Source organism: Nicotiana tabacum, chromosome 9 (assembly GCF_000715075.1).
Source record: "Nicotiana tabacum cultivar K326 chromosome 9, ASM71507v2, whole genome shotgun sequence".
NCBI classification, from domain to species: domain Eukaryota; kingdom Viridiplantae; phylum Streptophyta; class Magnoliopsida; order Solanales; family Solanaceae; genus Nicotiana; species Nicotiana tabacum.
This window is the reverse complement of record NC_134088.1, coordinates 63,393,015-63,407,822: the sequence shown is the minus strand read 5'-3', so window position 1 is coordinate 63,407,822 and position 14,808 is coordinate 63,393,015. Positions and strand designations below refer to the sequence as shown.

Sequence of the window (14,808 nt, the reverse complement as noted above, 5' to 3'; positions counted from 1 at the left end):
AGACATAAAAGATTCCACATGGAGAAGCTATACTTTACTATTTGCTCTCATACTTTACTATTCAAGCTCTCACTTTAACAGTTTCATCGTTGCTTTAACTTTACTTTCACTTTTCCTCTCGGAAAGGTTGAGTTCGGAATTAGGCTTGTTATCTTCTTTAATTTCAATCGCTAAATCTTAATTTTAATCTTATTTTTATCGTTTTAGGGTCAAATCGATTCGCTTGTCTATAAACCACGCTACAAATTCAACTGTACTGTTTTACGGGTAAATATTTTACTACGTATTTTATTTATTTATTTATTTTGCTTTTTAAAATTAAACCTTTTTTGGTGATCACACTTGTTAGTCTATCCTTGTTTTTCTTTTTAGATTATTATTTTTCTGGTGATGACACTTGTCATCCTATCATTGTTTTGCCTCTCCTATTATATATAGATTGAAGATTTCTCTCTTTCACCTCATGCCCCCTTCTTTATTAAAAAAAGGTTTTAGGTGTTATTATCCATTATTTAATTCAAATTGATCCAAGTTATTTTAACCCAAATCTAACTGCGAGTGCTTTAGTTCAAACATGTATATTAGTAGTACTACAGGTTTTAAACCGTTAAAATTTAGTCTTGTTAACTGATGCCCCTATAGTCGTATAATTCCTTTTTTAAGTATCCTAAGGACTCGTTTGGTACGAGGAATAAGGGATAATTAATTTCGAAATTAAATTTGAGATGAGTTTATCCCATATTTGATTGAGATAAAATTATAGGATAACTAATCCCCGAGATTGTAGTATTTTTTTATCCCCATGAAAGAGTGAAATAATTAATCGTGGGATAACTAATTCCGAAATAATTAATCTCAAAATAACTTATTTTCCAACCAAACTAGTCTGATATTGCTAAAATTCGAACTCTCAATTTTAGTACGTGTAGAATTACCACACGTCCAATTCCAAGGAGTATTTGGAAAGGAAAAAAGAAAAAAAAAAACTCAAGGAATACGTGATATATCAAGTCACAACTCACAATTCCCACGTAGACTTAAGTCTTTTATCCGTAGCCACACCCGATTCAATCTCGGTCCACTTCAGTCCTCCGCTTTTCCAATTTCAGACATCGCCACCGTCGAAACCGGAGGAGCAGAATTATCCAAAAACCGATCATAACAGCCGACGGAGATGGAGGAAGATAACATCAACAGTAGTATAATAGTGGATACAGCAAAGTCGAAGGATGCAGTGTGGTTACTCAAGTGTCCTTTAGTTGTTTCCAAATCATGGCAAGCCGCCGCCGCCTCCGCCGATTCACCGCAACTTTCTAAAGTCATTGTCTCTGTTGATCCTCTTAATTCCGATGAATCTTCTGCTCTTAAAGTAAACCTCTCTTTTATCTCAAAAAAAAATAAAATCAGCTTTCATAGTCGATCTTATCTCGTAGTTAGTTTATGTGCGGTTAGTAAACAACTAAAGATAAACACGCCATTTTTTTCCGAATTCGGAATTTAATTTCTTGATTTTCTTGAAATAAAACGTACGTAGGCAGAAAAATAATCTATGATATTTTCTTGGAGCGAAATTCATATTTCTGCTTTTGTTATGTTTGTTTTTTCATTGTTGTTAGAGAGCTAGGTTTAACCAATATAGGTAACCGTATGCGAGAAATTAGGATGTTAATGAGTACCAATTCCTGTGGAACATGATCCTGCGTCTCCGTGGTGAATTTAGGGTTTAAAGTCGGTGAATGTACCTCTTAATGTATATACAGAGTACTTTTAGATTCTTTTTTAAAGGTTTGTATATGCATTCTTTTAGTCGGTTTTTAAATGTTTGTATATGCATCGGTCGGTTCGGTTCCGTTTTGTAGAATTTCGGTTCGGTTAATTCGGTTTTCGGTTTGTGATTTTAATAACCAAAACCGAACCATAATAACTTCGCTTCGGTTCGGTTTATTCATGTTCGGTTCGGTTTCAAGCCATGACAAAAATAATACGAAACAACGAAAATAGATTACTTTTTGCAGCCGATGCAAGTGCTTCTTATGTCTTCAACTAACCCATGTTGAACCTTAAGCAACTAACCCATGTTGAAACAACTGTCTTCAACGAAAATCGTCTCGTGTTTGTTGAACCTTAAGCAAAAGCTACAGACTTTTTAGCTTAGGAGAGTTTCCAAGTTATTCCATGCTTTGTCGACTAAACCGCTAGAAGACTATTTTCTACTCCAAATATTGATTTTCCACTAGATAAAAAGGTACCAGTTTTAGCTTAAACCTCTTTTGCATTAGTTCTCGCAGTTCATCAATTTCTCGCTGAATTCTCGTGAATCATTTGAAATTTTCGTGGTCAATTGAAGAGTCAAGAGTGTGAACTTGAAATTGTAGTATCAGAATTCGGTTCTTCGGTTTTTCGGTTTAACCGAAAACCGAACAATTAAAACTGACCATCGAACCGAACACCGAACTTTTTAAAATAATAAACCGCAAACCGACCGAATAAACCAAAAAACCGAAACCGAATAAACTGAAATTTTCGGTTCGACCGGTTTTTTCGGTTCGGTCGTTATTATGCCCACCCCTATGAGACAATACAACGTCTCTACCGGCCATCCTTGTTCATAGTGGTTGGGGAGTTTTCTCCAAACTACTAGGTCAAGGGTTCAAGGCTGGTAAACAGTATCCAAAAAAAAAAAGTCCAACGCCTCTTAATGTTGATACATATTTTTTTATATATGTTTGTTTAAATTTTATATGTTCATATATAGAGTCTGATCCTGATATTTTCATGGATGTAATCTGTGTTCGAGACAGTGGGTGCATGTGCATCCATTGCTTATATGCTGGATCTGTTCATATGCATCTTTACCCTTATGGAATCTTTACGATATACAGTTCACTATGGAGATGGGTGGAAATGATACTGGGAATGTGCCGAAAAGTTACTCCTTGAATATGTTCCAAGACTTTGTCCCAATGTGTGTGTTCTCGGAGACCCCTCAAGGTAAGTATCTTGGCTCTGTCACTTAAGTGTTATAAAGTCATGTGAATGTTTGATGATGTTTCCTATTGTTCTTAGCTTGATCTGCATTGTTTTCGGGGAGTTAAATCAGGTTGATTATTTCCATTTTGTTTCTTCAAAACATTATAAGTTTAGGTACACCTAGTGAACTGAAGGACCAGTTTGAGTTCTCTGATTTATTTTTGTCTCAAAACAGTATCTTTCTGCTTCTGATTAGGCTCCTCCATCTGCACTGTGAGGTTCAGTTGGAGATTTTAGTTTTCTATTTGTTAGCAATTGGTTTGGGTACTGATATCATGATTCTATTGTTTGTTTAGTTATCTAAAAAACACACATCACGTCAGTGTTGTTGAAGAGCGTGAAGCGAGGAAAAGCGACAAACCCCTTTTCGCTTAAAGCGAGAAGCGAAGCGCTCGCTTTTTTGAAGTGAAGCGGAATTTAAAAAAAAAAATTAAAATAAATACTGCATAGACAACACATGTAACTGTAAGCAAATGTTCAATACTTCAACGTAAAAACTAAAAAGTAGCATCAATTAAAGCACAAAATGCGCATCCTATTCTTCTACAAGATTGTCAAATTCTTGTATACTATCATTATTATATTGCTCGTCATCTTCTTCAACTTCTTCTTCTTCATCAACTAGGGACAAAGTAGTTGCTTCTTTTGCCTTCCTCTGTGAGCTTGAAGTTGAGGTACTCCCCTTCAAACCATAAATCCTCTCCCCAATTCCACGCGCCTTCGCAATATCACCCTAAGTGAAATCAGAAGTTTTCTCAAATACTTCTTCATCTGCATGATCTTCCGGGACTCCAGTTAGCCATTCATTAGCATCGTCGATGTTGTCCAAACTAATTGGATCAATTACATTGCGAGCGTTGTAACGACGCCTCAATGTTCTATTGTACTTAATGAAGACTAGATCATTGAGACGCTTCAAGGTTAGTTTGTTCCTCTTTTTGGTGTGAATCTGCAAATAATAAGTAATAAATAAGATTAGGACAATTGAGATATAATTTAATTATCTCAATATACTAAATTTTTCTTCTTAGTTCTTACATGTTCAAACACGCTCCAATTCCTTTCACACCCGGATGATCTACACGTTAGACATAGAACCTTGATGGCAAACTTTTGTAATTCTGGAGTGGAATGGCCATATTGCTTCCACCATTCAACTGTAGAAGTAGAACAAATATTCAAAACATAATATTTATAAAGAAATAACTTATTAACTATAAAGCAACATATAAGCACTCGCTCACTTGGCGACTTCATCTTTCTTTGTCTAATAGCCATGTTTTTTTCAAAAAGTTGCTCAGCATTCCTATAAGTACTAAATTGCTCTGTTATTTTATCTTGCACGGATTCTTCAGGTATCAACTTCTCAATACATTCAATGTATCCACTCCACAATACTTCATCTCTTATAATCCTCTCTTCATTGTCATAAAATAGTTCCGGGTTCAAAACAAGTCCAACTGCATGCAAAGGGCGATGAATCTGACCGCTCCACCTTTTATCTATGAACTCAAAGACTCTTTTATATTTTTTTTGATCACTAAAAGAGTTTTGAATAACCTCCTTTGCCCTATCCATTGCGTCGTGAAGGTAGCCCATTGGTGGTCTTTGCTCCCCATCCCCCAAACGAAGCATTTTAACTAAAGGACCACCAATCTTCAATGCATGAACCTAGAAAGCATAATATCTGCAGATTCTCTCCCTCGAGCTTCCCTTCCATAGGCACTGTTAGTGTACTCATCTGAAACAAACAACTTCTTCAAGTTGCTTTTTTGCTCATACATTCTATGCAAAGTCAAGAAAACGGTAGCAGATCTTGTCTTTGTAGGTTTCACCAAGCTTCTTTGTTTAGTGAATCTCTTCATCATATTCAGTAACAAAGGCCTTTGAACAATATAGGAATATACTCTAATTGCCTGATTAAAGACTGAACTGAAGGGTCTTTCCTTGAAAATGTCACCGAAGATCAAATTAATGCAATGTGCTGCAGACAGAGTCCAATAAATATGCGGGTACCCTACAGACATCAAATCACCAGCTTTAACATTTTTACTGGCGTTGTCCGTGACAACTTGAACAACATTTTCTGCTCCAATAGAGTCTATTGTACTCTTGAACAAGGATTACATATTGGTTGAATCGGTAGAAGAGTTGCTTGCATCAACGGACTCAAGAAGCAAGCTTCCCTTAGGAGAATTCACCAAGATATTGATGACCATTTTTCCATTTCTTGCCGTCCATTTATCCATCATAATGGAACAAGTAAACTTATTCCATTCTACTTTGTGCTCCACGATTTTGTTAGTCTCTTCCACCTCTTTTTTTAGATATGAACCTCTAACTTCATGATAAGTTGGAGGCTTCATTCCTGGGCCATATTGTCCTACGACCTCAACAAAAGCAGAAAAAGTGTCAGTATAATTAACACAATTAAAAGGAAGACCTGCATCATACATCCACCGCGCAAACATTGCAACTGCACGATCCCTCAAAATTGCTTTGGCATCAATTTGAGGATTACCACTTTTCCCTCCCTTATCTCTTGGTTTTTGCGGGAAATAACAATCCATAGGACCTTTAGTCTTACCAGTAGATCCACAACTAGAAGACATTGTTTGTATCCTTCCCCGCTTTTGTGATTTTAATGGAAGCGACGAACCATCGTCACCTTCTTCTATTTCATCATCGGCATCATCAAGATTATGCAGTTCTTGTTCATGAAGCATTTGAGTCTTTAACTCTTTTTTTTTTGAAGGAATGCTTTCAATTCTTCCTTCACATGCGGCGGAACTTTATGACAAGATGCGACGTTTGGATCACCACCGATTAGATGCGCTTTTTGGCGATAGATTCCCCCATTTGAAATCTTGTCACAAAAAGACTTCTAATTGCCATCTTGTTGGTCTCGCTAACTCTTGCAGAATAAGCTCAAGTCGGGTCTTTCCTATCTTCTTTTGGTTCCATTAAAAGAACAACTACATAACACATAAGAAAGGCAATAAGAACTAAGAATAAAGGATATGAAAAAAAATGCAGCAAGTATATGAAGAAGGGTAGTATAATTGAAACGAAAAAATGGGCAGCATTTCAATCTTTTTATCACTGAAACAGTGCAAGAATCTGAAGAAGAAGAAGAAGAAGAGGAGAAGAACTGAAGGGAAAAAATAATTTGCCAGCATTTCGCTGCTATTTGGACGCTGAAACAGAAGAAGAAGAAGAAGGAGGAGGAGGAGGAGGAGGAGGAGGAGGAGGAGGAGGAGGAGGAGGAGCGCTTTTGTAAATCTGCTACGCTTCAGCTAACAGAAGCGTCAGATACCTTGCTTCGCTTCTCGCTTTAAGCGAGGAAGCGCTTGCTTTTTACAACCCTGATCACGTACACAAGCATCCAGAGGGATCTGTAAAAGTATTGGGCTGCTCCACCAGTTGCTTTAAGATATTTTTACGCTGGATGCTTAGATTCTTTCACGTTTTATCAGAGTCAACCTTTGATAATTCTCATGCTTCTAAGTATGCATTTAAGTCCATGTGTTTACCCTAAGAATTCAATAGTGTGGAAGGGTGTTGAGTTATTTAAAGTCCCACGAAAGGTATGCAGGGGCATCCAAAGAGGTTTATATAAATCTCTTAGGCCACTCCACTCTTTGTCTCAAGGTTTTGGGTTGGATGCTTAGAGTGTTTTCCTACATTCATAGAATAACCGGGTATCCTCTAAAGGAGTTAAAGAGGCTTAATTTCCTTGAAAATCTCTTGGCTACTTCTCGCTGTGGCCTCCACATTCTTTGATTCCTTTTCATTGGCTCTGTGTTTCTAGTTCTTTTCTCTTTCCTTTGCCTCTTTGTTTACTTCTCCTTCATTAACTCTGAGATAATGAGATAATGAAGTTTATGTCAATTTTGTGTTTTAAATTATAAATTCTTTTCTTTCTGCAATATCATCAATATATGACTTTAGAATAATTTCAAAAATCTCCAATCGTAATTTGCACCATAAGCTTTATTTGCTTGGTGATGGTTTTTTTTCTTTGCTTACATTATCTATCATAGTACTGAGGAATTCACAAATTGACGGTTTTTGTTTTAAGCTTTTCCAACTGAAAAAGCGTTACAGTCAACTCAGGTTTCAATTTAATTTACCTAATTCACTCTCTCAACCTCTGCTCTCCGAATTATTGTTCTTTCTGAAGGAAGAGCTTCCATGGAAGGAAAGGTCGAACATAAGTTTGATATGACACCTCATACTCGTAACATGGAGGAGTATAGGAAAATGTGTCGTGAAAGGACAAATAAGTCAATGATCAAGAACAGACAAATACAGGTAAATCTCCTTTCATTTGATCTCTTCTCTAAAACATTCGCACTTTGTCTTAACTGTTCCTTGATTAATTTACTGCAAAATCAGGTCATTGATAATGATCGTGGAGTCAATATGAGGCCCATGCCTGGGATGATCGGCTTGATTGCGTCCAGTTCTAAGGTATACGGACCATCATCTATTCCTCTGAACATTTAGAAATCTTGCCTTTCCATTTTTATACACAGCTTTATGTACTTTTGGAAGATTTTGTCTTTTCAGAGGATTTCAGGTCATATAATGTGTATGATTTGACATGCTGCAATTTACTAAGTTGTAACTTTAGTAAATGCCTTCTTGAGACAGAGAAATGCTTTTCATGATCTTCAAAGTATGATTGAGCATACAATTGGGTTACACACTCACTATTTCGCCTCCTTGAAACCTCGTTTTGTATGACCTTCTGTCAGAGTACTTTGCCAATTTTGCTCACTGTATTCATTTATGTTATGGAAATGCTCCCCATTGTCTTTTCTAATCTCTGCAAGAAAGTTAATGGAATAATTAGTAGCCTCTTTACATCCTTGTTCCCATGCAGGACAAAAAGAAGGCGGCTCCTGTTAAGGGGCCAGAAGTCAAGAGAACTAGAAGGGACCGTGGCGAACTGGAAGATATCATGTTTAAGCTTTTTGAGAGACAACCCAATTGGACTTTGAAGCAGTTGGTGCAAGAAACAGATCAACCTGCGGTATGTTGTCTGATCGGGATGTCTATTCTGTCATAAAATCGTTAAGTTATTTGTTTCTTTTTGTGATCAGACGCTTACTTTACTGGGGTTTTTTGGTTAGTACCTATTGTTTTTGAGATTAGTTAATACTCATTATTTTCTTTTTTCTGAGAATGAAGTTAATACCCATTGTTTTCTTGAGGGAAGTGTGAGATTCACTGCAATAGCTCTTGTAATCCAAGTCACATCACATAATTTTGCTTCCATGTTTGCTCAGATATGTCCATTTTGTCCTCTCAATCAGGGACAACAAAAAGAGAGAACAGAAAAATGATATATTTCCTTTTGAAGCTGCGTGGTTGCGTTTCTCCTTACCTCATGATATTATATCTAACTATTTTACTTGTTTTGCAGCAATTTTTGAAAGAGATATTGAATGAGCTTTGCGTGTACAATAAAAGAGGAACAAACCAAGGAACATACGAGTTGAAGCCAGAGTATAAGAAATCTGTAGAGGACACAGGTGCTGAATGAATTGTCCCTATGTTAGGTCGTGGAACCTAGAGTTTTGGTAGAATTAGTGTCGTGAACATTATACCTCTATCTTTCACCAATTGATAGGTGCTTTAGTACGCTGTCATCGTCAATCATGAATGGATGTATGAATTTTGTCCTTTATGGAAATGGAATTATAGAACTGAACCTCTATTCTTTTGTTGTATAAATTTACCCCATGGAAAAGGGAAGAAGGTTCGCCAACTTTATTGTATAAATTGCTGGGTCGCTGAACATTGCATACATAAGACCCAATGTAATCTAGCAAAATTGTGCAAAGCAAAGAGTTTAATGCACGGGGCTGTCCTTTTAACTTTTATTACCTCAAGGAATATTTTGTTTTGTTTTGATAAGTATCATTACCTCAAGGAATGTTATCATTGGAAATAAGTAATGCTGGGAAATAACTTGACGGGGGAGGGGTTTGGGATAGCTTTGTTGGACTGTTCCCATGGAGTCATTGTTCAGGTTAGGCTTGTTCTATGGACAAATTTAGAATCAAGTTCACAATGCAAAATGTTGGTTTAATTAGAGATCGAGAGAAAAGTATGAGATTCAACAGCAGAATTTTGTTATGTATCCATGGTTTTTCTCGAAAATTACTGTTTCTCTTAGGATGTCAATATTTACATATGCGCTCCATGTCAAATGAAAATAGTGACAGTGCGCTATCTAATGTCTCCAATCATGTTCGGCTATAGTTTTATTTAATTTTTAGAATCAAGTTCACAATGCAAAATGTTGGTTTAATTAGAGATCGAGAGAAAAGTATGAGATTCAACAGCAGAATTTTGTTATGTATCCATGGTTTTTCTCGAAAATTACTGTTTCTCTTAGGATGTCAATATTTACATATGCGCTCCATGTCAAATGAAAATAGTGACAGTGCGCTATCTAATGTCTCCAATCATGTTCGGCTATAGTTTTATTTAATTTTTCCTTGATGCTAGGAATGCTTTTCAGTTTGTAATGAGATGAATAGATTTCCCTTATGCTGTGGTGAAGTAGTGGATAAATTTAAAATTACCTCCAAATCAAACATTCTGCATCTTTCTATATATTTATTAACAATGTCATTTTGTGGCAATTGCCTCAAATTCAAACTTGCATTGGCAGTTAGCTTTATGTTATTTCCATGCTCCTTTACCTTTTAGACCAAAATGGTTAGTCAGACATTATAAATTTAACGGAAAAGAGTCAAAACTACCCCTGAAGTATCGAAATTGGTACAAAAATGTCCTCCGTCCACCTATTTGAATAAAAATGCCCCTACCGTTATTTTTTTGGCTCAACATTACTCTTATTACTAACAGAAAATTCTGGGGGGGGGGGGGGAGGAGTGAAGAAATTATCTAAAAAAATTGTTAACTATTATTAGTACATCATATGAACCCAGTGTGTATGAAATGTGACAATTGCACAATACTCGTTACACGGAGTAGAAAAACTTATATATTAATTGAATAAATAGTGAAATAAAAACAAATCCTCAAATTTTCACGGAGGAATGACAAAAAATAGTGAAGAACCCCTCCCCCCCCCCCCCACACACACACACACACACAAAAATTTCAAATAAAGAAAGTTATATAATAAAAAATACCCATTGCATAAACAAAAAGAATCTAAACTTTTTGCATTAAGAAGAATATGACAATTCCTTCCATCTTCCATAAAAATAATTCTAATATAGAACTCAATTTTGAGTTTGCCTCATCAATAATAGTAGACATACACTCGTAAGTAAATGCTCACTAAAATGAAATAGCGAAGAGAGAGAGAGAGAGTTATGTTTTAAAATTGAGGCGGGTGGTTGGTTACGGGTTGGGGTTTATGTTAGACCAATGGGACGGTGACACATGAATATTATTTAAATTTTCTTTTTTTATGAATTTTCTGTTAGTAATAAGGGTAATGTTGAGCCAAAAAAAATAACGATAGGGGCATTTTTATTCAAATAGGTGGACGGAGGGCAATTTTGTACCAATTCTAATACTTCAGGGGCAGGGGCAGGGGCAGTTCCGACCCTTTTCCGTAAATTTAAAAAACATATGCATCATGTAAGTAGACAAGTGCTTCTTTTAGACTGTACCTTTTTTTATAGCTTCAATAGTCTCAGACGATTTGAATCTTCGGAAATGCTTAAATGGAGTCTATATCATCTTTTAGCTAGTTTATATTTAGTCCAGGCTGCCTTTAAGTTTCATGCCAAATACAAGTTGCCTGTTATATCTAGTCTGCATGTTCTAGATGCTTTTTCATCTCTGTGTTAAAAATAAAAAAAGGAATATGCATAGAATTTGAACTGACTTGTGAAAATGTGCATGACCTTGCTGATATTTTCCAGTGTCATGCATTGCTTCAGGATATCTCATAATGTTGATCATTCTGTAGTATTTTTAAGCATATATATACAAACTTCTCTAAGAGAGTTGAGAAGATGAAGTCGTGTTAGGGGAGTATCTGTTTTTGACTGGTGCGTCTATATTGTTGTTTAGTATAAGGAATATCATGCAACCTGTAGCTTAAAGCATCGTGTTGGACTCTTAATTTGAAGAATAATGAATTGCATTTATTCTCCCACAAGTCAAAAAATTCTTTCATGTTATTCATCTTTTTATTAGTTCACTAGTAATAACAGTCTAGTTATAAGTAACTTTGAAGCTTGAATATGTATTTTAAATTCAGTATGTCAATCTGAATTTGCAATTTGCTAGACGAGAATTGTCTTCTGGTATCTGCACCTATAGTTTTCAGTGGGTCTCTACCACCTCTGTGTTCTGCCCCAATATATACATTAATTTTTTTTGACCTAGTATATATAATGTAATTTTCCGGCGAAGGGGTTCGACCCGCTCCCGCCCTCCTAGCTAGCTCTGCCCATGTTCCACCCTATTCTTAGTTTCTCTAGCAGTAAATATGAAGGAAAAAACCACGCTAATGATCTATGGCTCCAGACGTATATCATCAATCTTTTTAAGGTCTCGTTATGATGGATTCGGTATTTGTGATCTTATCCTGGTTACGAGGGATATTTACATAGTTCTGGTCTTTCTGTACGTACTATTCTATATGGTGTGAAATAAACATCGAATGTATGATTTTCATGTTGCAGAAATTAAGAGAATAGCACATGAACTTATGGATAGGTGGATGGATTGTACGGTGACATACCAATTGGAGTTTTGAATGCTGTGCGGTACGCCCATAATGCATCATCCAGCTTTTTCGCCCAATCAGTCCTTGTTGCATTCACTGTCTTTGTCAGGACACTTTTAATTTCTCCATAGGACACTTCAACTTGCCCGCTCGTTTGTGGGTGGTATGGTATGGCTACTTTGTGGCGAACTCCATACTTTTTCAATAGACGTGCGAACGCTCTATTGCAAAAATGGGTTCCACCATCACTGATTATAACTCTCGGGGTGCCAAAACGTGTGAAGATATTTTTCTTTAGGAAACTTGTCACCCCTTTTGCATCACTGGTTGGGAGAGCCACCGCTTCGACCCACTTGGAGACATAGTCAACCGCTACCAATATATATTTGTTACCATACGAGCTGACGAACGGCCCCATAAAGTCGATCCCCATGTGTCAAAAAGCTCCACCTCTTGAATTGTGGTCATCGGCATCTCGTGACGGCGAGATATGTTGCTTGTCCTTTGGCATTCATCGCAAATTTTGACCCAAGCATGGGCATCCTTGAACAGGATAGGCCAATACAATCCCGATTCCAACACTTTTGCTGTTGTCCGGATTCCTCCAAAGTGTCCACCATATGGTTAAGCATGGCAAGTCTGCAAAACAAAACGTTGATCTTTCTCGGGGATACACCTCCGGATCATGTTATCTACACATATTTTAAACAATAGAGGTTCGTCCTAATAATAGGCTCGACAATCGTGGAAGAACTTTTTCTTTTGAATTGAGGAGAGTTCATAAGGTACAATACCGCTTGCTAAATAGTTAGCAATATTAGCATACTATGGCGTCTCCACTATTGTCACAGCAAGTAACTGTTCATCCAGGAATGTCTCTGTTATGTCTTCAACCTCCATTCTCTTTTCAGCTCCTTCCAATCTTGAGAGGTGGTCTGCCACTTGATTGTCTGTCCCCTTTCTGTCACAAATTTCCAGATCGAATTCTTATAGCAAAAGAACCCAGCAAATCAAGCGTGGCTTTGACTCCTTCTTTGCTATCAAGTACCTAATTGATGCATGGTCAGTATAAACAATAACTTTTGAACCAATTAAGTACGACCTGAATTTGTCAAAGGCAAACACTACAACCGGCATTTCCTTTTCCATTACAATGTAATTGAGCTGTGCACCGTTGAGCGTCCTATTTGCATAGTAAATCGGGTGCATCATCTTGTCTTTGCATTGCCCCAAGACTGCTCCTATAGCATAATCAGTGGCGCCACACATGAGCTCGAACGGTTGCTCCCAGTTGGGTGCAACTATGATGGGTGCAGTCACCAATTTCTTCTTCAGCTCCTCAAAAAGCAACCTGCAATCATTAGAAAACACAAAGGGATGATCCTTTTCAAGCATCTTACATAAGGGGTTAGCAATTTTAGAAAAATCTTTAATGAATTGCCTATAGAACCCGGCGTGCCCAAGAAAACTTCTCACTACCTTTACCGAAGTGGGTGGTGGCAGCTTCTCAATCACATCAACCTTGACATGGTCGACTTCAATGCCCTTACTGGACACTCGATGCCCCAACACTATTCCTTCTTGTACCATAAAATGGCACTTTTTCCAATTCAGCACCAGATTTGTCTCCACACATCTTTTGAGCACTCTTCTTAAGTTGTGAAGACAATCTTCAAATGAATCCCCCACCACGGAGAAATCATCCATGAATACCTCCATAATATCCTCTACCATGTCAGTGAAAATGGCTAACATGTACCGCTGGAATGTAGCTGGTGCATTGCAAAGTCCAAAGGGAATTCTCCGAAAGGCAAAGATGCCATATGGACAAGTGAAGGATGTTTTCTCTCTGTCTTCCGGGGCTATTGAGATCTGGTTATACCCCGAGTATCCATCTAAGAAACAGAAGTGGGACCTCCCAGCTAACCTGTCCAACATTTGGTCATTGAAAAGCAATGGGAAATAGTCCTTTCGAGTGGCTGTGTTCAGTTTCCTATAGTCCATGCAAATCCGCCACCCCGTGACTGTACGAGTCGAGATCAACTCGTTATTCTCATTTTGTATGACCATCATTCCTCCCTTTTTCGGCACACATTGGACAGGACTGACCAGTTGCTGTCAGAGATGGGGAAGATGATACCCGCATCCAGCCACTTGATCACTACCTTCTTTACTACTTCCTTCATATTCGGGTTCAGCCGTCGTTGATGTTCCCTGGAAGGTTTGTGCCCCTCTTCCAGAAGAATCTTGTGTATGTAAAAGGCTTGGCTGATACCCTTTATATCTATCATAGTCCAACCAATAGTAGTCTTACATTCTTGCAATACCTGCAATAGTTGCTCTACCTACACAGCTAGCAAACCAGATGATATAATAACAGGCAAAGTAGAATTAGGCCCCAAGAAGGCGTATCTGAGGTGGGCTGGAAGCAGTTTCAAGTCCAGCTGTGGTGGCTCCTCTATTGATGGTTTTGCAGGTAATGTTACTCTCTCTTCTAAGCGTAGAGGCTCGAACTGAGGTTCCCTTTTCCAGAATCCTTGACCTTCGAGAGCCATAACCCACTCTGCCAACCCTTCATCATCCATCTCTTCCAAATTCATCAAGCAGGCTTCTAGTGGATCCTTGACATTAAGGGTCTCATCCTCTTCTTGCAGTATCACATCCATGGCCTCCACTAGTGAGCAGTTTGCAAATTCACTGGGTCTCCTCATAGATTATTGAACGTTGAATATTATTTCTTCATTGTTCAACCTCATTTTCAACTCTCCAGTCTCACAATCAATTAATGCTCTCCCAGTGGCTAAGAATGGCCTTCCCAGAATAATAGGTATCTCTTCATCCACCTGACAATCAAGAATAACAAAGTCTGCATGAAATACAAATTTTCCCACTTGCACAAGCATATCATCAAGAATTCCTATCGGTCTTTTGACTGTGCGATCAACCAGTTGCAGCAACATTGAGGTCGGTCTAGCTCTGCCAATGCCCAATTTTGTATAGATTGCCAAGGGCATCAAGTTTATGCTGGCTCCTAAGTCACACAATGC

The 14,808-nt window shown here is 37.6% G+C and overlaps 1 protein-coding gene across 1 annotated transcript; it reads left to right on the top strand.

The window, feature by feature from the left end:
- Positions 1-1,028: 1,028 nt before the first annotated feature.
- Positions 1,029-8,930, top strand: LOC107765443 (transcription initiation factor IIF subunit beta). Its single transcript, XM_016584091.2, has 6 exons — positions 1,029-1,369; positions 2,883-2,991; positions 7,214-7,344; positions 7,429-7,503; positions 7,919-8,068; positions 8,462-8,930. Exons 1-6 carry the CDS (start codon positions 1,175-1,177, stop codon positions 8,579-8,581), a joined length of 780 nt encoding a protein of 259 aa, XP_016439577.1. The 5' UTR covers positions 1,029-1,174; the 3' UTR covers positions 8,582-8,930.
- Positions 8,931-14,808: the final 5,878 nt, after the last annotated feature.